The sequence below is a fragment of the Corvus cornix genome, chromosome 5 (genome assembly GCF_000738735.6).
Source record: "Corvus cornix cornix isolate S_Up_H32 chromosome 5, ASM73873v5, whole genome shotgun sequence".
In the NCBI taxonomy this organism is placed as follows: domain Eukaryota; kingdom Metazoa; phylum Chordata; class Aves; order Passeriformes; family Corvidae; genus Corvus; species Corvus cornix.
The window spans coordinates 49032173-49050334 of record NC_046335.1 but is presented as its reverse complement, the minus strand read 5'-3'; the positions used below and the strand labels follow the sequence as shown (position 1 = coordinate 49050334).

At 41.5% G+C, this 18162-nt stretch overlaps 1 protein-coding gene across 6 annotated transcripts in view; it reads right to left on the bottom strand.

The window, feature by feature from the left end:
* Positions 1–2400: 2400 nt before the first annotated feature.
* PTPN5 (protein tyrosine phosphatase non-receptor type 5) overlaps positions 2401–18162 on the bottom strand; it is a 78248-nt gene continuing 62486 nt past the window's right edge. For 4 of the 6 annotated variants that reach the window (XM_039552987.1, XM_039552988.1, XM_039552986.1 and 1 more), the window contains exons 11-14: positions 16348–16458; positions 10744–10904; positions 7939–8052; positions 4177–4270 (exon numbers count right to left, since the gene is read on the bottom strand). In XM_039552987.1, the coding sequence (XP_039408921.1) occupies positions 4177–4270; positions 7939–8052; positions 10744–10904; positions 16348–16458 (480 nt within the window). Of the gene's footprint in view, positions 4271–7938; positions 8053–10743; positions 10905–16347; positions 16459–18162 lie in introns of all 6 variants that reach the window. The other 2 variants (XM_039552984.1, XM_039552990.1) reach the window with 2 other exon arrangements.

Sequence of the window (18162 nt, the reverse complement as noted above, 5' to 3'; positions counted from 1 at the left end):
TGTTCTCCAGTGTTCAGAGCCATATTGCCAGCTCTGGTGCCAACATGGCTTTTAATTCTGAGTAAATAATTCAGTCTTTCTCTTCATTCAGCTTTGCTGTCATCTGAGTAAACCTGACACTGCTGCCCTGCTGGGGATTACATGGCCCACAAGCTTGGGCAGGTCCAATCATAACCCCTTCTGTGACTTTCACACCATGCCATGAGAATGCAGCATCTGTTGTATTCAGGTGCTGGAGCCTGATCTCTATCAGTGCTCAAAGGAGAGTGGATTCTTCTCTTTCCTTGCATGTAATTGAAGGATTTAACCTCTTTGTGAATATGTGAAATTCACTTTGAGACACTAGAAATCAATGCTTGTGTTGCCTAGAGCACGCAGTTCTTTGACTGCCTGTACCTTATGCACAAACCTGCAAATGCTGCTTTCATTCACATATTTCTTCTGTGCTTTTGAATGGAGCATTTTTTTTTAACTTGCAGGAAAAAAAGCTTCCTTGAGCTGCCCTACTTTATCCTAAGGTGACAGTCACTCTTGCAGACACTAGGAAATATGCATCTACAGACCTGGCAGAAGAAACAAGGTTATCTGCCAGGGACTTCAGAAAAAGTGTTTTGTTTTTTCTCCATAGCAAATTTATAAAGCATGACCATCTATGTGCAAGCTGCATGATTCCGCCACTGAAAAGACAGCAGGGAATTGACAAGAATCAAGGTCCAGCTTTGTTTTGTCTTCATTCTCAAGTCCATTTTGCAACTGAAAGTTTACATGTTAATATTTTTCCACTGTAGACTAATTACAGAGGAAAAGTCCAGAATAAAGAGATACTTTTGAAAGTCTTGGAAGAAATGCAGTTCTATTCCCTACATGACTATTAGGTATTTGACATTTAAGAATAATTTGACCAAACCATCTTTATCTTGATCCTTCAGAGAGTGAGTTGTGCTTTATCTGGGGACAGCTCTTATGCTCAAGTGCAATCTTAGTTTTTGTTTTTACATAACTTTGATATCTGCTGATCTCGGACTACCTGCATGAGGACAGACTGTGCCATTAGTCTGTTACCATGACAGAAATAGAAACAGGATAAAACTGCTTAAGTGTGGTGACCATTGACCAAATGACCAGCAAACAACTGAGGCACTGAGCTAGGCTCTGACCTGTTCAAAGTGTGAAAAAGCTTATGAAACAGAAGACATCACAGTTGGTTCTAAATAAAATCATCTCATATTTGTTATATGCTTACCAACCTGCAGAGAGGAGTTCTGTCCTCTGAGAAACAACTGTGTTGTAGGTACTAATGCTGTGGTCTCCGGTACAAAGAGTCCTGGGCAGTGAGCAGGAGAGAGTGGATGAAGTATGCTTGGAATTTTCATTTAATAGAGAAAGTAAAAAGACAAGCCTAGCAAGAGACATAGCTTAGCTTAGTTCCTATTGTCAGCTCAGTTTCAAACACACTGATTACAGAAGCAGCAGCCCCACTCATCTCAAGTGCTTGCACACGGCCAGAGCTCCTTTCTGCTAATCTTAAACACTTCTTAAGACTCCCTCTGCTGCCAGAAGAGATGAGAACAGCTGATAAAAGGTCCTCCAGATCTCAAATTCTATTAAAAAAAAAAAGTAAAGAAAAAAAGAGAAAGAAATATGTTAATTGTGATAAGGCCAAAGAGTAAATAGGAGGATTAGCTCAGAATCTGTTAGACAAAATAACACTTCAAGAGGCATTTGAATATTTTGATCCTGACCAAGTGGTATTGCTCTTGCCTGGTATCAGGTGGCAGCAGTGCAGCCCTCACCACCAGACCATGCAATGAGGCTGACATGTGCTTTGTAGCAGTGAATTGATGCCAAACAACTTGATTTTATCAACAACCACGCTCTCAGGACATTCCACACATGCAGAATGGGAGCGGACAGCTTGCCAGATTTCCTTCATTGGTGTAAACCATTCACTTCTACTCAAGTCAGTGAAGCACTGCCAACTAACACCTGCTGAGGATCGGTGCAAGGACCTCAAACTCTGCCTTAGAGCCCTTTATACCTTGTTTGCCATAGAGCTATTCTCCTCTAGAAAATTTCCTTGTGCAGGAGGCAACTTATACATTGAACTTACCTCCTATATGTAGACTGCTCTCAATCATCAAAAAATATTCTTTAGCAGATGCATGGGAAGCTGATGACAGAGCAAGTAATTTTAGTCACTGAGTCAGTTTTGACATGGAAGGGCACTGAAGAGCTGAAAAGTATTTATAGGGAGTTCCACTTTCAATGTTATTCAGAATATCAGTGGTTATTTTGCTATTTTTAAGGAGTGCTTAGATGGAATAGCGTTACCCCTTTGAAAAAGTTGGTAGCACAGAAGAGAATATAGCTATCAACATTTACATAAAACTAACAGTCGTGTTATGCTCAAAAGCTTAAGTTTATTGCTCTCTTTAATGACTATCACCAGTATTTTAAAAAAGAATGCCAGTTCTTTCTGCTAGCTTCTCACTGAAGGAAATATTTTAAATACAGCAATAAAATCAAGTGGTTTAAAGATAACACATTTTGCCACACATTCATGCAAACCCTGCAGACAGGATTTTTACAGGTTCATGGATACAGAATAAACACAAAGATGTGTACTGAAATATTGGGAAACTTTCCCCACAGTGATGAAGTTGTAGGCGTAACATTTGAGGCCTTACCCTGCACCTGCTGACGTCAATGGCAAAACATCAGTGGGAGCAGGATCAGCCCTTATTGTTCTGAGTGCTGCTTTACCTTCTCCTGATTAGGAAGTGCAGTAAATTCGCAGAATCTTCTGCACTAATAGAAGCAGTGGGTTTTGGTTATTGTTACAAATAAAGAGAAGCAAGAATACTTTTAGTAGATCATCAGAGCTTCTATTCATGAAACACTCATCTTTCATGTTAAGAATTCTGTGTACCTCCATTTTTCTCTGCTCAGTGAAGCACTAAAACGTGTGCTTACCTCTAAGCATTAAACAAAAACTACAGTCTTCCCAACCTGATTGAAGTCTAAACCAAAAAGCACAGGCAGCAGTCTGTATTACTGAAAAGGAAACGCTGCTGGACTGGACCAGTGGTTAGAATGGGCTAATGATTGTCTAAATTTGGTTTGAGGGCAAATTTATCACAAAGAAGCCAACAAGTTCAAACTGATATTTTTTTTAAAGCTGCCTATAGGATTTGCATTAATTTTCATAGGCACTGGACACATGGTTACTCTCAAAGCTTTGAAACAAGTATAAATTAATAGAATACAAGCGATTTTATTATTAGATTTTTAATAAAGATGAACTAAAAAAAATTCCTCACCTGATTTTGAATCTCAGATTTCAGGAGAAACCATATTCAGATTGTGTCCTATGTAAAAGTAGAAACTATTTGCAGAAATACAATCTGGTTTTTTGCCAGATGACTAAGATGCCCAAATATTGACAAAGAAAAGGTAAAGCGTGAAGCATTTATGTTCAGATTAATGTCTACTCAGATTCACCCAGCTGTCATGATACTGGGGTACACTGCTGGTAAGAATTCGAGGCAAGAATTTGACTCATGTCGTTGAAATATCTTTTCCCCCTCAGTTCTGGTAACACTGGTAGTGGACTGCTTTAGAAAAAATGAACAAGCAAACATGATGTGTGACACATCATTTCAATGTGAATCTACTTGAGTCTTTCAATGCAGAGGCTCAGAAGGTTTACGATACACACAGTATTCGGTAATTTTATATGTAAAAACAATCAGAAAGAGGCAAAAATTTACTTTCAAGCTTAGTCAACATACGGCACATTTCAGCATGACAATTCAAAAAGTTTCACACTGTAGTTGGATATATTAGCAATGACCTTTTAAAAAATAGCAAACTGAAGACAGTGGATTTTTTTTCTGTTTTTTTTTCTTGCTTTTGTAACAAATGAAGCTACTATTATTATTTACAGTATAAATATGCCTTTTTTGGTGAAGATTATGTCCTGTCACATATGTTTAAGACAAGGCGTACCTCAGCTCTTAAATGTCAATGCAAACAAGGGCATAAAAGCAATATCAAAGTAAAATATCTTTCCAGCTAAGACAGCTGGGTTACCATGTGTCTCTTATCATATCTGAAATATATCTGAACGCAGTCAAAAGTTCTCTGGGCTTTAGCCTTTAGGAGTATCATGAACACTTATTCTTCTGCTGCTCTAGAAAGCTGTTTTCCATACAAGCTCATGACATGATGAACAAATTGATACTGTTCACAAGTCTGGATCATTCCTCCCCTGAAAGGCAAGAAGAAAAGGGGAGGGAAACAGAAGTCTTATTACTTGCAAACACATGAGGAAGTAGCACAGCTAACATGAAGCTTGTGCTCCACACCAAAGGTCTATTCCAAAGCTTTCTGAAATGAGTGAGAAGTGCCCCTTGATTGCAACCAGCTTCAAGGCTGACCTCGAGCTCCATTTTCAAAGTCTCTGCTAAGCAAGGAACCGAGGGTAGTGGGAACAGGAATGGGCTCTACATACTTTCCCTGGCAGAGGCTCTCCTCCAGGAAAGCATCACCATCATCATTTACTCTCGTATTACCTGAGCACCTGTACTCCAAGAACCATTCAGTGAAAAGCAATTCCCACCCCAAAGCCCTAGAGAGATAGATGGGAGCAGGGGAATAAAGAGGGGAAGTGGCTTATCCAGGAATTCACAGCTGCACTAGGGACTGAATTTGGGACCAAAGAGGGCCAGGCCAAGCCAGACCAGCCCAGACAACTGATGCAACTTTCCCATTCTGTAAGGACTCTTTCCTCTGTACCATCCCCCATGATGCTTTTGGCAAGCTAGCCAGAGAACTAGGGATGGCCAGCAGGATTTTGGAACACACAATGTTACTTTAGGAAGGACAACTCAGCTTTGTAACTTAGTTGACTGCTCTGCACACCTTGATAGCAAAAGACCCCCCCAGCACAGTAACCTATTTTGGTTCAGCTTATTTTTCAGCTTTTATGGTTCTCTTTAAAACTGAAAACCTGAAAGGAAATGCAAGCAGGAGCAAAAGCAGTTTGATTTTCCATGTGTCATTTAGCCTGTGTATTTCTGCAAGTAGCATATTAACCAACACACGAGCACTACAGGGAGAGATAGAAATGAACAAAAACAATCAGGAAAAAGTTGTTCATTTTAAGCAGATTTTACTAACATTTGAAATTTTGCTAAGAGCACCCCATCAAAAGTGATGTGATCTCTTGTGAATCCATTAGGAAGACAATTAAACCTTGTGGCCGAAGCTCACACAAAATGTATACAGAATTGTGCCAGCACTGGTGCTGGTGCACAGATCCCGGGAGCACAGTGCCAAAAGGAGGCTGAAATGACAAGTGGGCTTGAGGAACTTGGGAACCCATGGGTGACTGGAACCAACCAGACTGTCAGTCTGAGGAAGAGCATACGTGGTGCATTCCCTTAGAAACCTCACCAGAGGACATTAATGAAAAGTTGCTTCCTCTGAGCCAAAGGGCCAGCAGACTGCTAGCACCCTCCTTGGGGATTGCCCTTTGCTATGGGGTCCAGCTTAACTATTATGGGTCACACAGTAGCCATACCAGTAAGGGGGAGATGAGCAGGCAAGACAACCTTGTCCTTCAGCCCCTTGCACTTATTTTTTTAAGCAGCTGCTTGAAAAAACACTCAACAACAAGCAGCGAAGGGCAGGGACCTATTCTCCAACCTCTCATCAACTAGCAAAGGTGAGAAACACACACTGTGTTTCCAAAAAAAAAAAAAAGAATTTCCTAGCTGAGCATCTCCTCCCCATCTGCTCTAATACAAGCTCACAGTTGATCTGAGTCCCTCTGTGCTCCACAGAGCACTGAAATATATCTGTGTCAGCCTGTGACACACAAGGAACATTAGTCATATCTGACAACTTCTCCCCAAGCAATTCCATTACCAGTGGGGTTGTACCCTGAAGTTGTAGCAACAGAAACACCAGGGTGGCCATTGAGTTTCAGACCACAGGAAATTATTTTTCTTTTTATCCCACTCCCTGCTATGTGGTGGCTTCCTCCCTTGCCACACATATGCACACCATGACATGTGCTTGCTGTCCAGGCTTTGGCACAGAATTATGTTTTCACCCCTATTTGCCAGAGAAACCTTTGAAATCTGAGTTGCATTGTGGGCAATGACAGCAAATGTCTCTCAGCACTGTGGGAAGGATGCAGGAATGATTACTTCCTCTCCTTAGTCATATTAGGTTATTTTAGGACCATCTGTTGGCCACTGATGCAAAGCCCAGTGCACAGAACTTTTCCAAGGGATTTGTGAGGGAATGAAGGGAAAAACATATTTGTTCTCTCCATACCCATGGCAACCTCAAATGTGGTTCTCAGGGCTAATGTCAATCTCTCTGTTTCTGTGTGAAGCAGAGAGGTGCATTTCTTTACACTTCTGCTCTGGCCTGCCTCAGACCTTCTTTCCCTAAGTCCCTGGTGACTCCTTCCCATCCTAGACAGTAATATCAAGCAAGAGGAGGAGACACAGAGTCTTTCTTCCTATAGCAGCTTGGACATTGTCTCAACCTCTCATGATACTTTTGAAGTCTCCCGGAGATTTTGGGGGGGGGTTAGTGAAAATGAGAGTGGGTGGCAGCACGACTTCCAAGAGACTACAAGCCCCATTTTTCAGTCCTTGAAGAAATTAAGGTTTTTCTGTAGGAAGGATGGTGATCTGCTTTCCATCTTGAGTATTTTACCCCATGACATTTAAATGGCTTTTATCTATCCCATCCCACTCTTGAGAGCTACATGGCAGCTACAGAGGTTTTTGCAGTCTTCCTTTCCCCCCTTAAAGTGCCCTTTAAGTGCGATTTTCCTTCTTCAGAATCTTAAAGTGACTGCCAGTTCCCCCTCTCCCTTCAAAGCTAGTATTTGCAATTGGCCTGCTGTATCACACACATTTGTAAGCAGGCGCCTTCAACCTTCATTTGTGTGGCGATTTTCCTGTGAAACACTAGTTACAGAGACAAGATATATCACACCCAGACAGATATTTCACTGGACCATGGATAATCAGCACTCACTATTCATATCCTAGTTTTCTTTTTCTCAAGAAGCCTTTCCTTGTCTGGGCTAAAATCCACAGAAATAGCCAAATCTCTAAGCCCCTGCAGGTCCCTGTCTATCAGAGCCTCAGCAGGGCAGCAAGCATTTCATTTTTTGCCTCCCACTGAGCATAATTTCTTCTCTGAAATAAAGTTCAGCGTGGGGTTGAGGTTCTTTTTTTTCCCCTCAGAAAAATCTTTGGTATGTTTTTCGTGACATCTCTTCCCCCGACTACATTTATCATTATCATTAGAGAGAGCACTGAGACATGTTTTGATGGCACTTGAAACCAGTGGGAGAGGAAAAATAACATCTCTGGTACAAAATTCAAGTCTGTTTACTTCATAATCAAACTCAAGGTGGTGTGTTAAGAAATGCTTAACTGGAAACCATCGAATTTGTGGAGATTTTCACAGCTCCTTTCATATGTCTGCAAACACTCCAGGTTGTGCAGTCTTCCTCCCCAAGCAATGTCTCTCCCGCCATGGCTCACAGCTCCAGCATACGGAGGAAAGTGATGATCTGTGGCTCTGAACTTAAGTACAGCAGATTTTTGAGCCTTTGCTTCTGTATGAACATGGGGCCAACTCCTCAGCTGGTAAGAGGTCAGCCCTTGTTGCATGGAGATGGGCAGCTGTGCAGACTTCAACGCCAGCTGTGAACCTAACTCCGTTCTAGGGCTGTTCATTAAGGTTTACTGCTCAGGCAGAGATTACAAGTCAGAGGAACATTCTGTCTTGGCCTCCTCTTGGGTTTGTTCTTCCCCTCTTCCTATTTGTTTCTTCTTAAATAAGGGGAAATATTACCCTTTTTCTTTGTTTTTTTATTTCTGGAAAGGAAACGAGCTTTCTTACCTGTCTAACCGTAACTGGCAGGCTGTTCGCAAAATGTCAACTATGCCCTCATTCTTCAGCTGTTTACAGCAGACACTTGTGGCAATAAAGCAGCCAGTCCTCCCGATGCCTGCACTAAGGAAGGGAAAAGCAGAGAGAGGCAGTGGAGATGTCAGAAGGACTTTGGAACTTTCTTGTCAAGCAACTGCCACTAAACGCACAGACCCCATCACGCCTTTTGTCCCTCCGACCTCTGCGAGCTGGGTGCTTCCAGATGGATAGCCATAAATAGGAAAAGATAGTAACTTCAGTGGGATGACATGATTAAGTGTGAGCCCCTCACAGCAAATGGGTGAGCATTGCAGATACAGTGCTAGAAATGGACTACAGGAGACTGTTTGACCCAATATGTTGTTGAACCTCACACTGAACCATTGAAAAAAAGCAGTTAACTGTATTTCTTAGTAAGATTTGGTTTGATGGCAATCCTTGCTTTGATGGCAAACTTTGCTTTGAAATTCTCAATTCTAACAGCTTCTTTGAAAGTTATTTTCATTCACAGGTACAGTAAAAATCCCCAACCCTTGGTTAAATAATTAGAGCTAACAGCAGTATAATAAGTGTGATGCCATTTGCTGATCAGATCTACAATCAAGTAATTGGAATTAGAGCAGGATACAACAAATTCACTGTCAAAGAAATTTCTTTAAATTTTCCTGAACTCATTTGTATCTGATACAGTCCTTGGTTAATGACCAGAACTGAGTTTGTTTTCAAAGGCACGGTGCTACAGAAACTGTGAATTCTTCTTATCACCTAACAAACTACCAGCAAATGCTGGGAGCCCTTCTTATGCATAAAATAATTAAGTGAGCATACTCAGGAATAATTACTTGACACAACTACAAGAAATCCTGCTTTCATTCACAGTAATGCAAAACCACTGGCAACAAACATTTAAGCAACACCAGAGTTCATGGTTCACAGCTGCCCACAAGTCCTTCATCTTCCACTTGACCATAACCAAACAGACCATAGCACACAGCTCCTGACACTGTTTCCTGCCCAGAGACCTCAGAGTGTTTTGCAAAGGGAGGGAACAACACCCATTTTTAGATAAAGGAAACAGCACTTGTCCCAGGACAAGCTGCAGGTCTCGCAGTGGCTGAGACACCATCATAATCCCTCCAAGACTGCCCAAGGTGGCACATTATCCACATAGAACACTTTATAATCTTATCACCGTGTTTCTTAGTATTTTTTTTTTTCAAATAAAAATGCCTCATTTCTCCCCAGATTAATACTGTGTCATGAAGATGACACCATACAAGAGGACAAAACAAATATGCAAAGCAGGAGTGACATGGTAACCAGCAGCAGATACTGTAGTGCTTCAAGGAGCTCCTAGGGAGTCACAAATTTGCATGGACAAAGCAGACAGTCTTACAAATAATTTCTTATTTTTATCTGGACTCTCCCCAATTTTTCAACATCTGTTTTAAAACACAGGCAGAAAAACTGGACATGTGGTATCACACAAGCATTTTAATAGTGATTACTCCATACTAGCTTATAGTCAGATCTTTGATGACACCAGGCTACCAGCCATTTGTGCCAAGAGGCTCTTTAAAAACATTCTCATTGTATAATACCCATTTACTATGGCTTTTGGAGAGCAACCATCTGCTGTTTCCTAGAAAACATTATGCAAAATTAAGCAAAATTCTGTACAAAAATAAATTTGGCAAAAATGTATGTTATTGAAATTATGGAAGATTACCCTGGCAAGATAAACTGCATCTCTTACCAGGCTTTCTGCTATTTACCTGTAACAACTGTTTTGAGGACAGACTGTAGTTTCCAAATAATCACATTTAACCTTTCTAAACACTGGCAAAACAGGGCGTCCTTTTAGACCTCTGGAACTTCTCCAATTTTCCAAGAATAGTAATTCATCTATACTAGACTTTAATGGTTTACAGTGTAAGAACCAACTTTTTAAAAACACTTTTGGATGAAAATCAACCAGCATATCTGATTTAATAGTGGCTGCTGATGCTTAACACGCTCCCTAGTTAGTAGTGCAAAAGAACGTACTTCATCATGTCTACAAATGGTAAGTACATCATCCCACTTCTTTCTGAGGACAGAAGAGAAGTATCTATCCTCATCCATTTTTATTCTGCTCTGATTGATAATTACAATTTTCTCATCAGGCATCAAACCACTGTAGACTTTTCTCCTTCCACAGAAAAAGCTTTAATCTTTGCCAGGGATTTTTACTGATACTTCAGTTTTACTATCAGTTACATACATTTCCTGACTATTGGTTAGTACTTGCTGTAATCAGCTTTGCCACTCTTTCATTTATGTGTTACATTTAAATTATTGTCTTTGGCCTAATAATGATTTAAAATAAAAAAAGCAAAGAAGGGATCCACAAAACAGGGGGATTTGATGCTTAAAGTTGAATGCTATTATTTGTCTGCTTGCATGTGTCTTCCTATTCAATTTCACCTGAAGTATGTTAATCTTTGCTAACCTAGCCCTTAAAAGATAATTAAAGGCATATATTACTGGTAAGGCACATGAAATGGAATTGTTCTTGCAAGCAACTGAGCCACCGCCAGCTCCTGTGTTTAACTCAATCTGTATCTGAATGCAACACTTGGTAATAGAAAATCATTGTCATTAAGGCTTTGAAGTCCCAAGCATATTTCAGAAGCAGTTGGGCAAGACTGCGCATGTGTGACTGATATGGCAGTCTCTGCACTATGTCACTGTATGCAAAGAAGCCCTTAGAATTCAGACACAACATTCATTTACCTGCAGTGAACAATCACTGGGGCATTCTTCTCCTCTGCACTCTGCATGGCCTCTTCCACTTCCAGTACTAGCTGTAACAGAGGAGGGGCCTGGTCTGGTGTCTTCTGGTCTGGCCAAGATGTGTACCAGTAATGTTTCAGGTTTCTGACTTCTTCTCCTTTCTGCAATCCAGTTAAGACAAACACCACAAAAGTTTTACAAGAACTTCTCATTGTAAATTGATACTGAAACATGGCCTTCCTTTTAAGACTGAGATGATTAAATCAATCTGCTGAAAAGACAACACAGCTGGGCACACACAGTCCAGGAGATTGCTGCAGAGCAGTGATGAGATCTTTTTGACACAGGTGGTGGAGGAGCCAACAAGAAGACCTTGTATTAAATACATGGTTGGGCATGTGATGTTTGGGGGCAGTGACCAAGAGACAGTGGAGGATCCTACATGGAAGAAACAAGGGCAGTAAGTAGGATACAAGCCTGAACTTTGGGAGAGATAACTTTGATTCCTTCAAGGACTTAATTGCAGGAATCTCCTGAGTTAGGGCTCTAGAATAGGGGATCCAAGACAGCTCATTAATATTCAAGCATCACTTCCCCCAAGATCAATTTTGGTGCATCCCTCTGGGTAAGAAATCATGCAAAGAGGGCAGGAGCCGTGCATGGATGAACAAGAAGCTTCTGGCAAAACTCAAGCACAAGAAGGAAGTTTATGGAATATGAAAAAAGGGACAGGGCACTTGGGAGGAATACAGGAATGCTGTCGAAGTGTGCAAAGATGAGACAAGAAAGGTTAAGACCCATTTGGAATTAAATCTGACAAGGGATGTCAAGGACAACAAGAAGGGTTTTCTTCAGTTGCATCAGTAACAAAAGGAAGAGCGGGGAAAATGTAGACCCTCTGCTGAATGAGGTGGGAGCCCTGGTGGTGGAGGATACAGAAAAGGCAGAATTACTGAATGCCTTCTTTGTTTCAGTCTTCATTGCTAACACTGGCCCTCAGGAATCCCAGACCTTGAAGGCAAGAAATTCTGGAGAAAAAGACAACTTTCCTTCGGTTGATGAACGTGGGGTTACAAAGCATTTAGGTAAACCTGACACCTGCAAATCCATGGGCCACAATGGGATCTACCAACGAGTGCTGAGGGAGCAGGCAGATGCTACTGCTAAGCCACTCTCCATCATCTTGGAAAGATCATGGAGAACAGGAGAGATGCCTGAAGACTGAAGGAAAGCCAATACCACTCCAGTCTTCAAAAAGAAGACAAGGAGGACCCAAGGGGCTACACACCAGTCAGCCTCAGTTCCATCCCTGGAAAGGCAATTAAACAGTTCACCCTGGATATCTCCTCTAAACATGCAGAGGAGAAGACTTATCTGGAGTATTCAGCATATATTTACCAAAGGGAAATCATGCTTGACCAATCTGAAGGGTTTCTATGATGGCATGACTGGCTGGGTGGATGAGGGGAGAGCAGGGACATTGTCTACCTTGACTTCAGCAGGGCTTTTGATCCTGTCTCCCATCACCTCCTCATGAAGCATAGGTTAGATGAGCGGACAGCGAGGTGGATTGAGAACTGGTTGAATGGGTTCATATGGCTGTGATCAGCAGCAAAGAGTCCAGTTGAAGGCCTGTAGCCAGTGGCCTTCCCCTGGGATTAGTACTGGGTCCAGCACTGTTCAATTTACTCATCAATGACCTGGATGAAGGGGCAGAGAGTACCCTCAGCACATTTTCTGATGATGATACAAAACTGGGAGGAGTGGCTGACACACCCAAAAGCTGTGCTGCCATTCCATGAGACCTGGGCAGGCTGGAGAGTTGGACATAGAGGAGCTGATGAAGTTCAACACAGGCAAGTGCAGAGTCCTGCACCTGGGGAAGAATAACCCCAGGCACCAGTACAGTTGGGGGGCTGACCAGCTGGAAAGCAGCCTTGTGGAGAAGGACCTGGTGGACAACAAGCTGTCCATGAGCCAGCAGCGCCCTTGTGGCCAAGGAGGCCTATGGTGTCCTGTGGTATCTTAAGAAAAGCAGTAGTCAGGTTGCAAGCAGTGATCCTGCCTCTCTAGTCAGCCTTAGAGAGGCCTCACCTGGAGTGCTCTGTCCAATTCTGGGCTCCCCAGCTTGAGAGAGACAAGACACTACTGGAGAGAATCCAGTGGAGGGCCATGAAAATGCTTAGGGCACTGCAGCACCTCAGAGGGAGCAGGGCCTGTTTAGCTTAGAGGAGAGACAACTGCGAGGGGACCTTATCAAAGTCTATAAGTATCTGAAGGGAGGGTGTCAAGAAGATGGGGCAAGACCCTTTTCAGTAGTGCCCAGCTACAGGACAAGGGCATTGGGCACAAACTGAGATACAGAAAGTTCCATCTGAATATGAGGAAAATAATTTTTGAGGGTGACACAGCACTGTAAGAGACCGCACAGAATGGTTGTGGAGTCTCCTTCTCTGAGATATTCAAAACTCACCTGGACATAATCCCATGCAACCTGCTTTAGGGGAACTCGTTTTAGCAGGCAGGTTGGACCAGATGATCTCTGGTGGTCCCTTCCAACCCCAACCATTATGTGAATGCTAAATGGAACAGAAATCCAAATTGGAAGCCACACAACACAGAAATCTGGACTTCAAATATCATGACTGCATTTCAGTAAACTGCCTTACAAAAAAAAACAAACCCAAAAACCAAAAAATTCCTCCCCCCGCAAAGTATTCTGCTCTTTTAGTGCCAAGAACTGTGTGCAAAACACTCCAGGCAGTCTGTTCCCTCTTGACAGATTCATTCAGCAAAGCCAGAGCTGTGCTTGTGACATAATTGCTTTCATAATGTATTTGACAGACAGAGAGCCAGGAGCCATATCTCTGTCTCTGATAGCTAGATAAATAGATGAGGAAGAGAGATGAGAGCTTATTTTTCTATCTCTTCTGACAGACAGACTTATATCGGTCTCCTGTCAATTCTATTCTTCTCTTAAACATGGTGAGAAATTCAGAGGCAATACAGAAGGTGGGAATTGTACCTAGCTGCAGTCCAGGTCTTTTTGAGAGACACAGATTCTGATTCTCTGTCTCAGCATGGCTATGAATATTGCAAATGTGCTGTTTCCTTTTTGGAGTGCCAAGTAGCACTGTGAGCTTCTGATTTTGGGTGTTCAAAGTGATATCCTTCTGTCTGATTTCTAAAGGTGCAAAATAGTAACATGGCGCTCAGGGAACTGGCCTCACCCTTGCAGCCATTGCACAAGCCAGCTGGCACAGGGCAAAGTAAATGTTTTCAAAAGGTCCAAGAACAGAAGTGTTAGCTTCCACAACCCTCCCTTCAACACATGGCTGGCTGAGTTGAAGAGAGAGGAAAAAAAAAAAAGACAAATTTTGTTCCTTCTAAAGAACAAGGCACAAAAATCTGAAAATAGTTTGTCATCTATACTCCCAAGTCCCTCCCTATGCTTGTCAGTCACTGGATGCTAAGAGTGCTCTGTGGTTGTGCCATTTTCCATCCTTCTCTTTGGATGACAGAGCTTTTGCACAGCTTCACAGTGAACTAGATTGGGAAAGCAATCACATTAAATCTTTTTCCTTTCTTGCGATGGATTAATTTTTGGATGGATCAATCAGTTTCTCCCTTGGCTTGGCACACAGTCACAGACACTTGTGAGGGCACATGGGAGATGGCACAAGGGTCGGAACAAGAGAGCCGGACAAAGGGAGGCTCAGCTTCATTGAGATGCTGTTCCATCTTGCGCTGGGTTTAAAGTGCTCACTGAAGTGTAGCCATAGGATCCTTAAGGCTATGTCTAGCTCACTTCAGGAAGAGAGAGTCTTACTATCATAGCACAGAGTCTGGCCTTAGGTTATTTACCCTAGGGAGAAAATACTTTAAGAGAGCCTAACTAGTTGTCATGAATAGCTCACTACAGTAAATCCAATCAACACTGCTCTGAAATGCAGTTGCTTTTGAATGTGTGACTATGTGTGAGTCACAGAAGTTATGAACGCCCAATTCTTAACTCAGTTGTGAGAAATTATAACAAAAATGTTGTCAATAACACTGAGAGAAAAGCAAAAGTCATCTGAAGAAAAACATGAATCACTACCTAAATCATTTAGTTGACAGCAACAGGAAACAGACAAAGTTCTACTGATGAACTCTGGATGCCTTTAATTTTGCCTACGGTGCTAGAAGTTTTATGCTTCTGCTTAGAGAACCCTGACTTCTGTGGTTCTGTACACTTCTGCTTTGACTTGAACAAAATATTCTCTATTGATGGTTCCCTGAGACTGAGAAGACTTGGGAAGAGCAGGAGGAAGCAAGATTTAATTGACAGTTTGAAGTCTACCATCACATATGCTGTAGCTGAGATCCTGACTCAGTGGCTAGACACCGGCAGCTTTTTCTGAGAAAGGAAAACAAGCCTTCCCTATAGCCTGAGCTTTTTCTAAATTCCCAGAACTTGCCAAATCTTGTCCCCTATAGTGAGAGAAAAATGACAGTCTGCTCTGTAAAGCATGCAGTAATCATGTATTTGTGATCACTCCTGTTTAAGGGCAAACTGAAGCCAATTCATGGCTTTTCCAGTTTTCAGTACCAAGTCATTTAATATATGCATGGTTCAGAGCTGCTGCTCCACTATTGCGATTAAATGACAAAAGTACAGCTCTAGGGAATGGTAACTTAACAAATGGAGTCTTTATTTCATCTTTGGAACTCAGCAGTTCACATCCTGACATTTGCAGATGGGGGAAAGAGACATTGCCCCACTAGCACTGAAAACTAAACCATTGTCTAACTGAAAAGCAAAACCAGATGAGCTGCAAGTTTGTAACATGTAAATATTCTTCACTTCCCACTTGTCAGGGAGTATGATATTCTCCTTGCTGCCTTTGCCAAAAGCATGAGTGACAGACTTTCTACACTCTGAATCCAGACATAGGATGTCATATGCTGGCTTTCTGCCCATTAGCATATGGCTGAAGAGACTTGAAACTGGTTGGATAAAAGGAGAGTTTTTTCAGCCTGGAAAACAATTTTCATGTTATACTGAGGTCGGGGTAGATCTGGCAGATGAAAGATGTATGAAGATTATGTAAACAGACTGTTACTAAAACATGTAGCTTGATATTCTAGAACATAGCAATGAAAAGAGTTGTAAAATAGGACTCTGGTGCTTTGGATTACTTAAAAAATTAAACCAGTGCTAAAACTTTCTATTCACAAGATGACAGAATGGTTACTGGTATATCAAACTACACTTGCAAAGTAAGAAGCTCTCTGCGAGTTTCCATTTAATTCTAAATGATCAATGAACCCGGAGGACAAAGGCACAGAATGAGTCACTGGTTTCTTACCCAGTGAAGCCCCTACTACTACAGCTGGCCTGGTGGCTTTCAGACTGTACACATGCAGCCTAAACCTGTGACTGCTTATTTTCCTGCAGCCTTCATGCTGGTGAGCTGGGCAAAGCTACGACGACTTCAGTAACAAAAAGATGTATTTGTACAGCAGTACATTGTGCAGAAGCTTTCTACACAGCTCCCCCTGAACATCTGCATTTATAGGTTTAGACAGCTAAGCTACTGTGAGTACATTGGAATGATTTACCTTTAGGGTGATGAGCCTTAAACGGTAATCGTCTGCTTGTATGACTCTGTTAACTGTGATTTCTATTCCTTCATAGGTGACCTGTTCCTCTGGCCAATACTCTGTGCATTTCTGTGTGCAATATAAAACAAATCCAGTTAAGCAGGTATCGAGGGAGGTTCCGTTTTTTTCTCCTCTGAAACTGAATATAGCACATGCCCAGACAAATATGAATAAATTTTGTTTCTATAATAAGAACAAGTTTTCACTTACTAAACAGGGACCATATTTCAGCTGATTTTTGCTGCATCCATAATAGCCTGATTGCTTGATTAAAAATGCACAAATCAAGTAATTACTAACCAATGCTTTTAAATACACACATCCTTATTTATCTTTATGCAACTGATGTGCATTTTGAAGGTTCATTAGAGAGGCTGGTGGCAATGTGCTTGTGTTTTTAAATGAATTCTTTTCTTAAGATAATAATGATTAGTGTAATATACACTAGTTACCAATATATCTGTGCTGCATATATACTGATGTAGAAACACAAAGTATAGCTTTTCTATTTTTTATAAAGGCTCAATGTTCTCTGAATATAAAATGATCATTTGCATATGTTTTTGCACAAAATAACATGACTGGGGATGTTTGGGGAAATAGATTATGTATCAAAATCCACTTAAAATTGTCAGTGAGACTCTTTCAAAGCTAGGGAACTAAAAGGCAGCAATAGCTGTGAGAGAGATTGGACTACTACATTTGAGTTTGCCAAAAACCAGTAAGAGATGCAGCCAGCACAACCTGACACTTAGAAACACAGAAACTATAGTCCATTTGCAGATCTACTTTGTGGTACTGATATACTAGAGATGAGCCAGTGAAAATCTGTAAGCACACCTATAAACTGTTGATTATCATACAGAAATCGGGTACTTCCTCAACAAAATGTGCATAAAGACATCAAATCATAATAAATGCCAGATAAGGCAGCAACAACTCTACTGATTAAAGATGTTCAACCTTAGCAATTAAGGGGTACTATTGCTTTTGATTCCTTTAGAGAGAACTTCCAAGGTTGCCTGCAAATAGAGCTGGGTTAGGAGAGGTTTCAGGTCAGCTGGGAGAGGAAAATGGTAAAACCAACAATAGGAGAATCAGACAGCAAAACAGGACTTGCAGTAAACTGAATTGAAAGAAAGGCCCACATCTTCTCTGAGCCTGAAGAATTTAATGCTGGCTCTGACTGCACAGGCCACTGAACTAGGCCACTGAAGGAGGGCTAAAAAAGACGGTGGTTTTGTATGCAGTTTCTCTAAACTAATCAATATGCAAAGGCAGAGACAGGCATTTCAAGATGGTGCACAAATTAGTTCATGGGCAAGGAATGACGCGAATGAGGCAGTCTGAGGAAAAGGCTCCCTTGTGATAATGCAAGAAGCTATTTCATTATCACAGGGGAGTAGGTATCTGCTGTTCAACAAACCTCAGGAAAGATGATGCTTGTAAGATTCCTCTTTTACACAGCTGTACACAGTCTTGAAGGAAACAAGTTGAATCATTTTGCTCTCCCCCACCAAATGTAATTCCACTTGAGGAGAAAGACTAACAACAGAAAAGCACCTTGCATAGTTACTGAGTGAAAATTTTTGTGTGGGAGAATCAAGTGTTGTTCCATCTGCACAGTACATCAGTTAATAACCCACTGGGAGTGTGGCCCACCATGTCTCTGTAAAGTTTTTTATGCAGATTGTGTTTTTTCTTCTTCTACTCATAAACTGCAGAATCCACTGCAAAAATTGTTGAGAGTGCTATCAGCTATCAATAGCACAG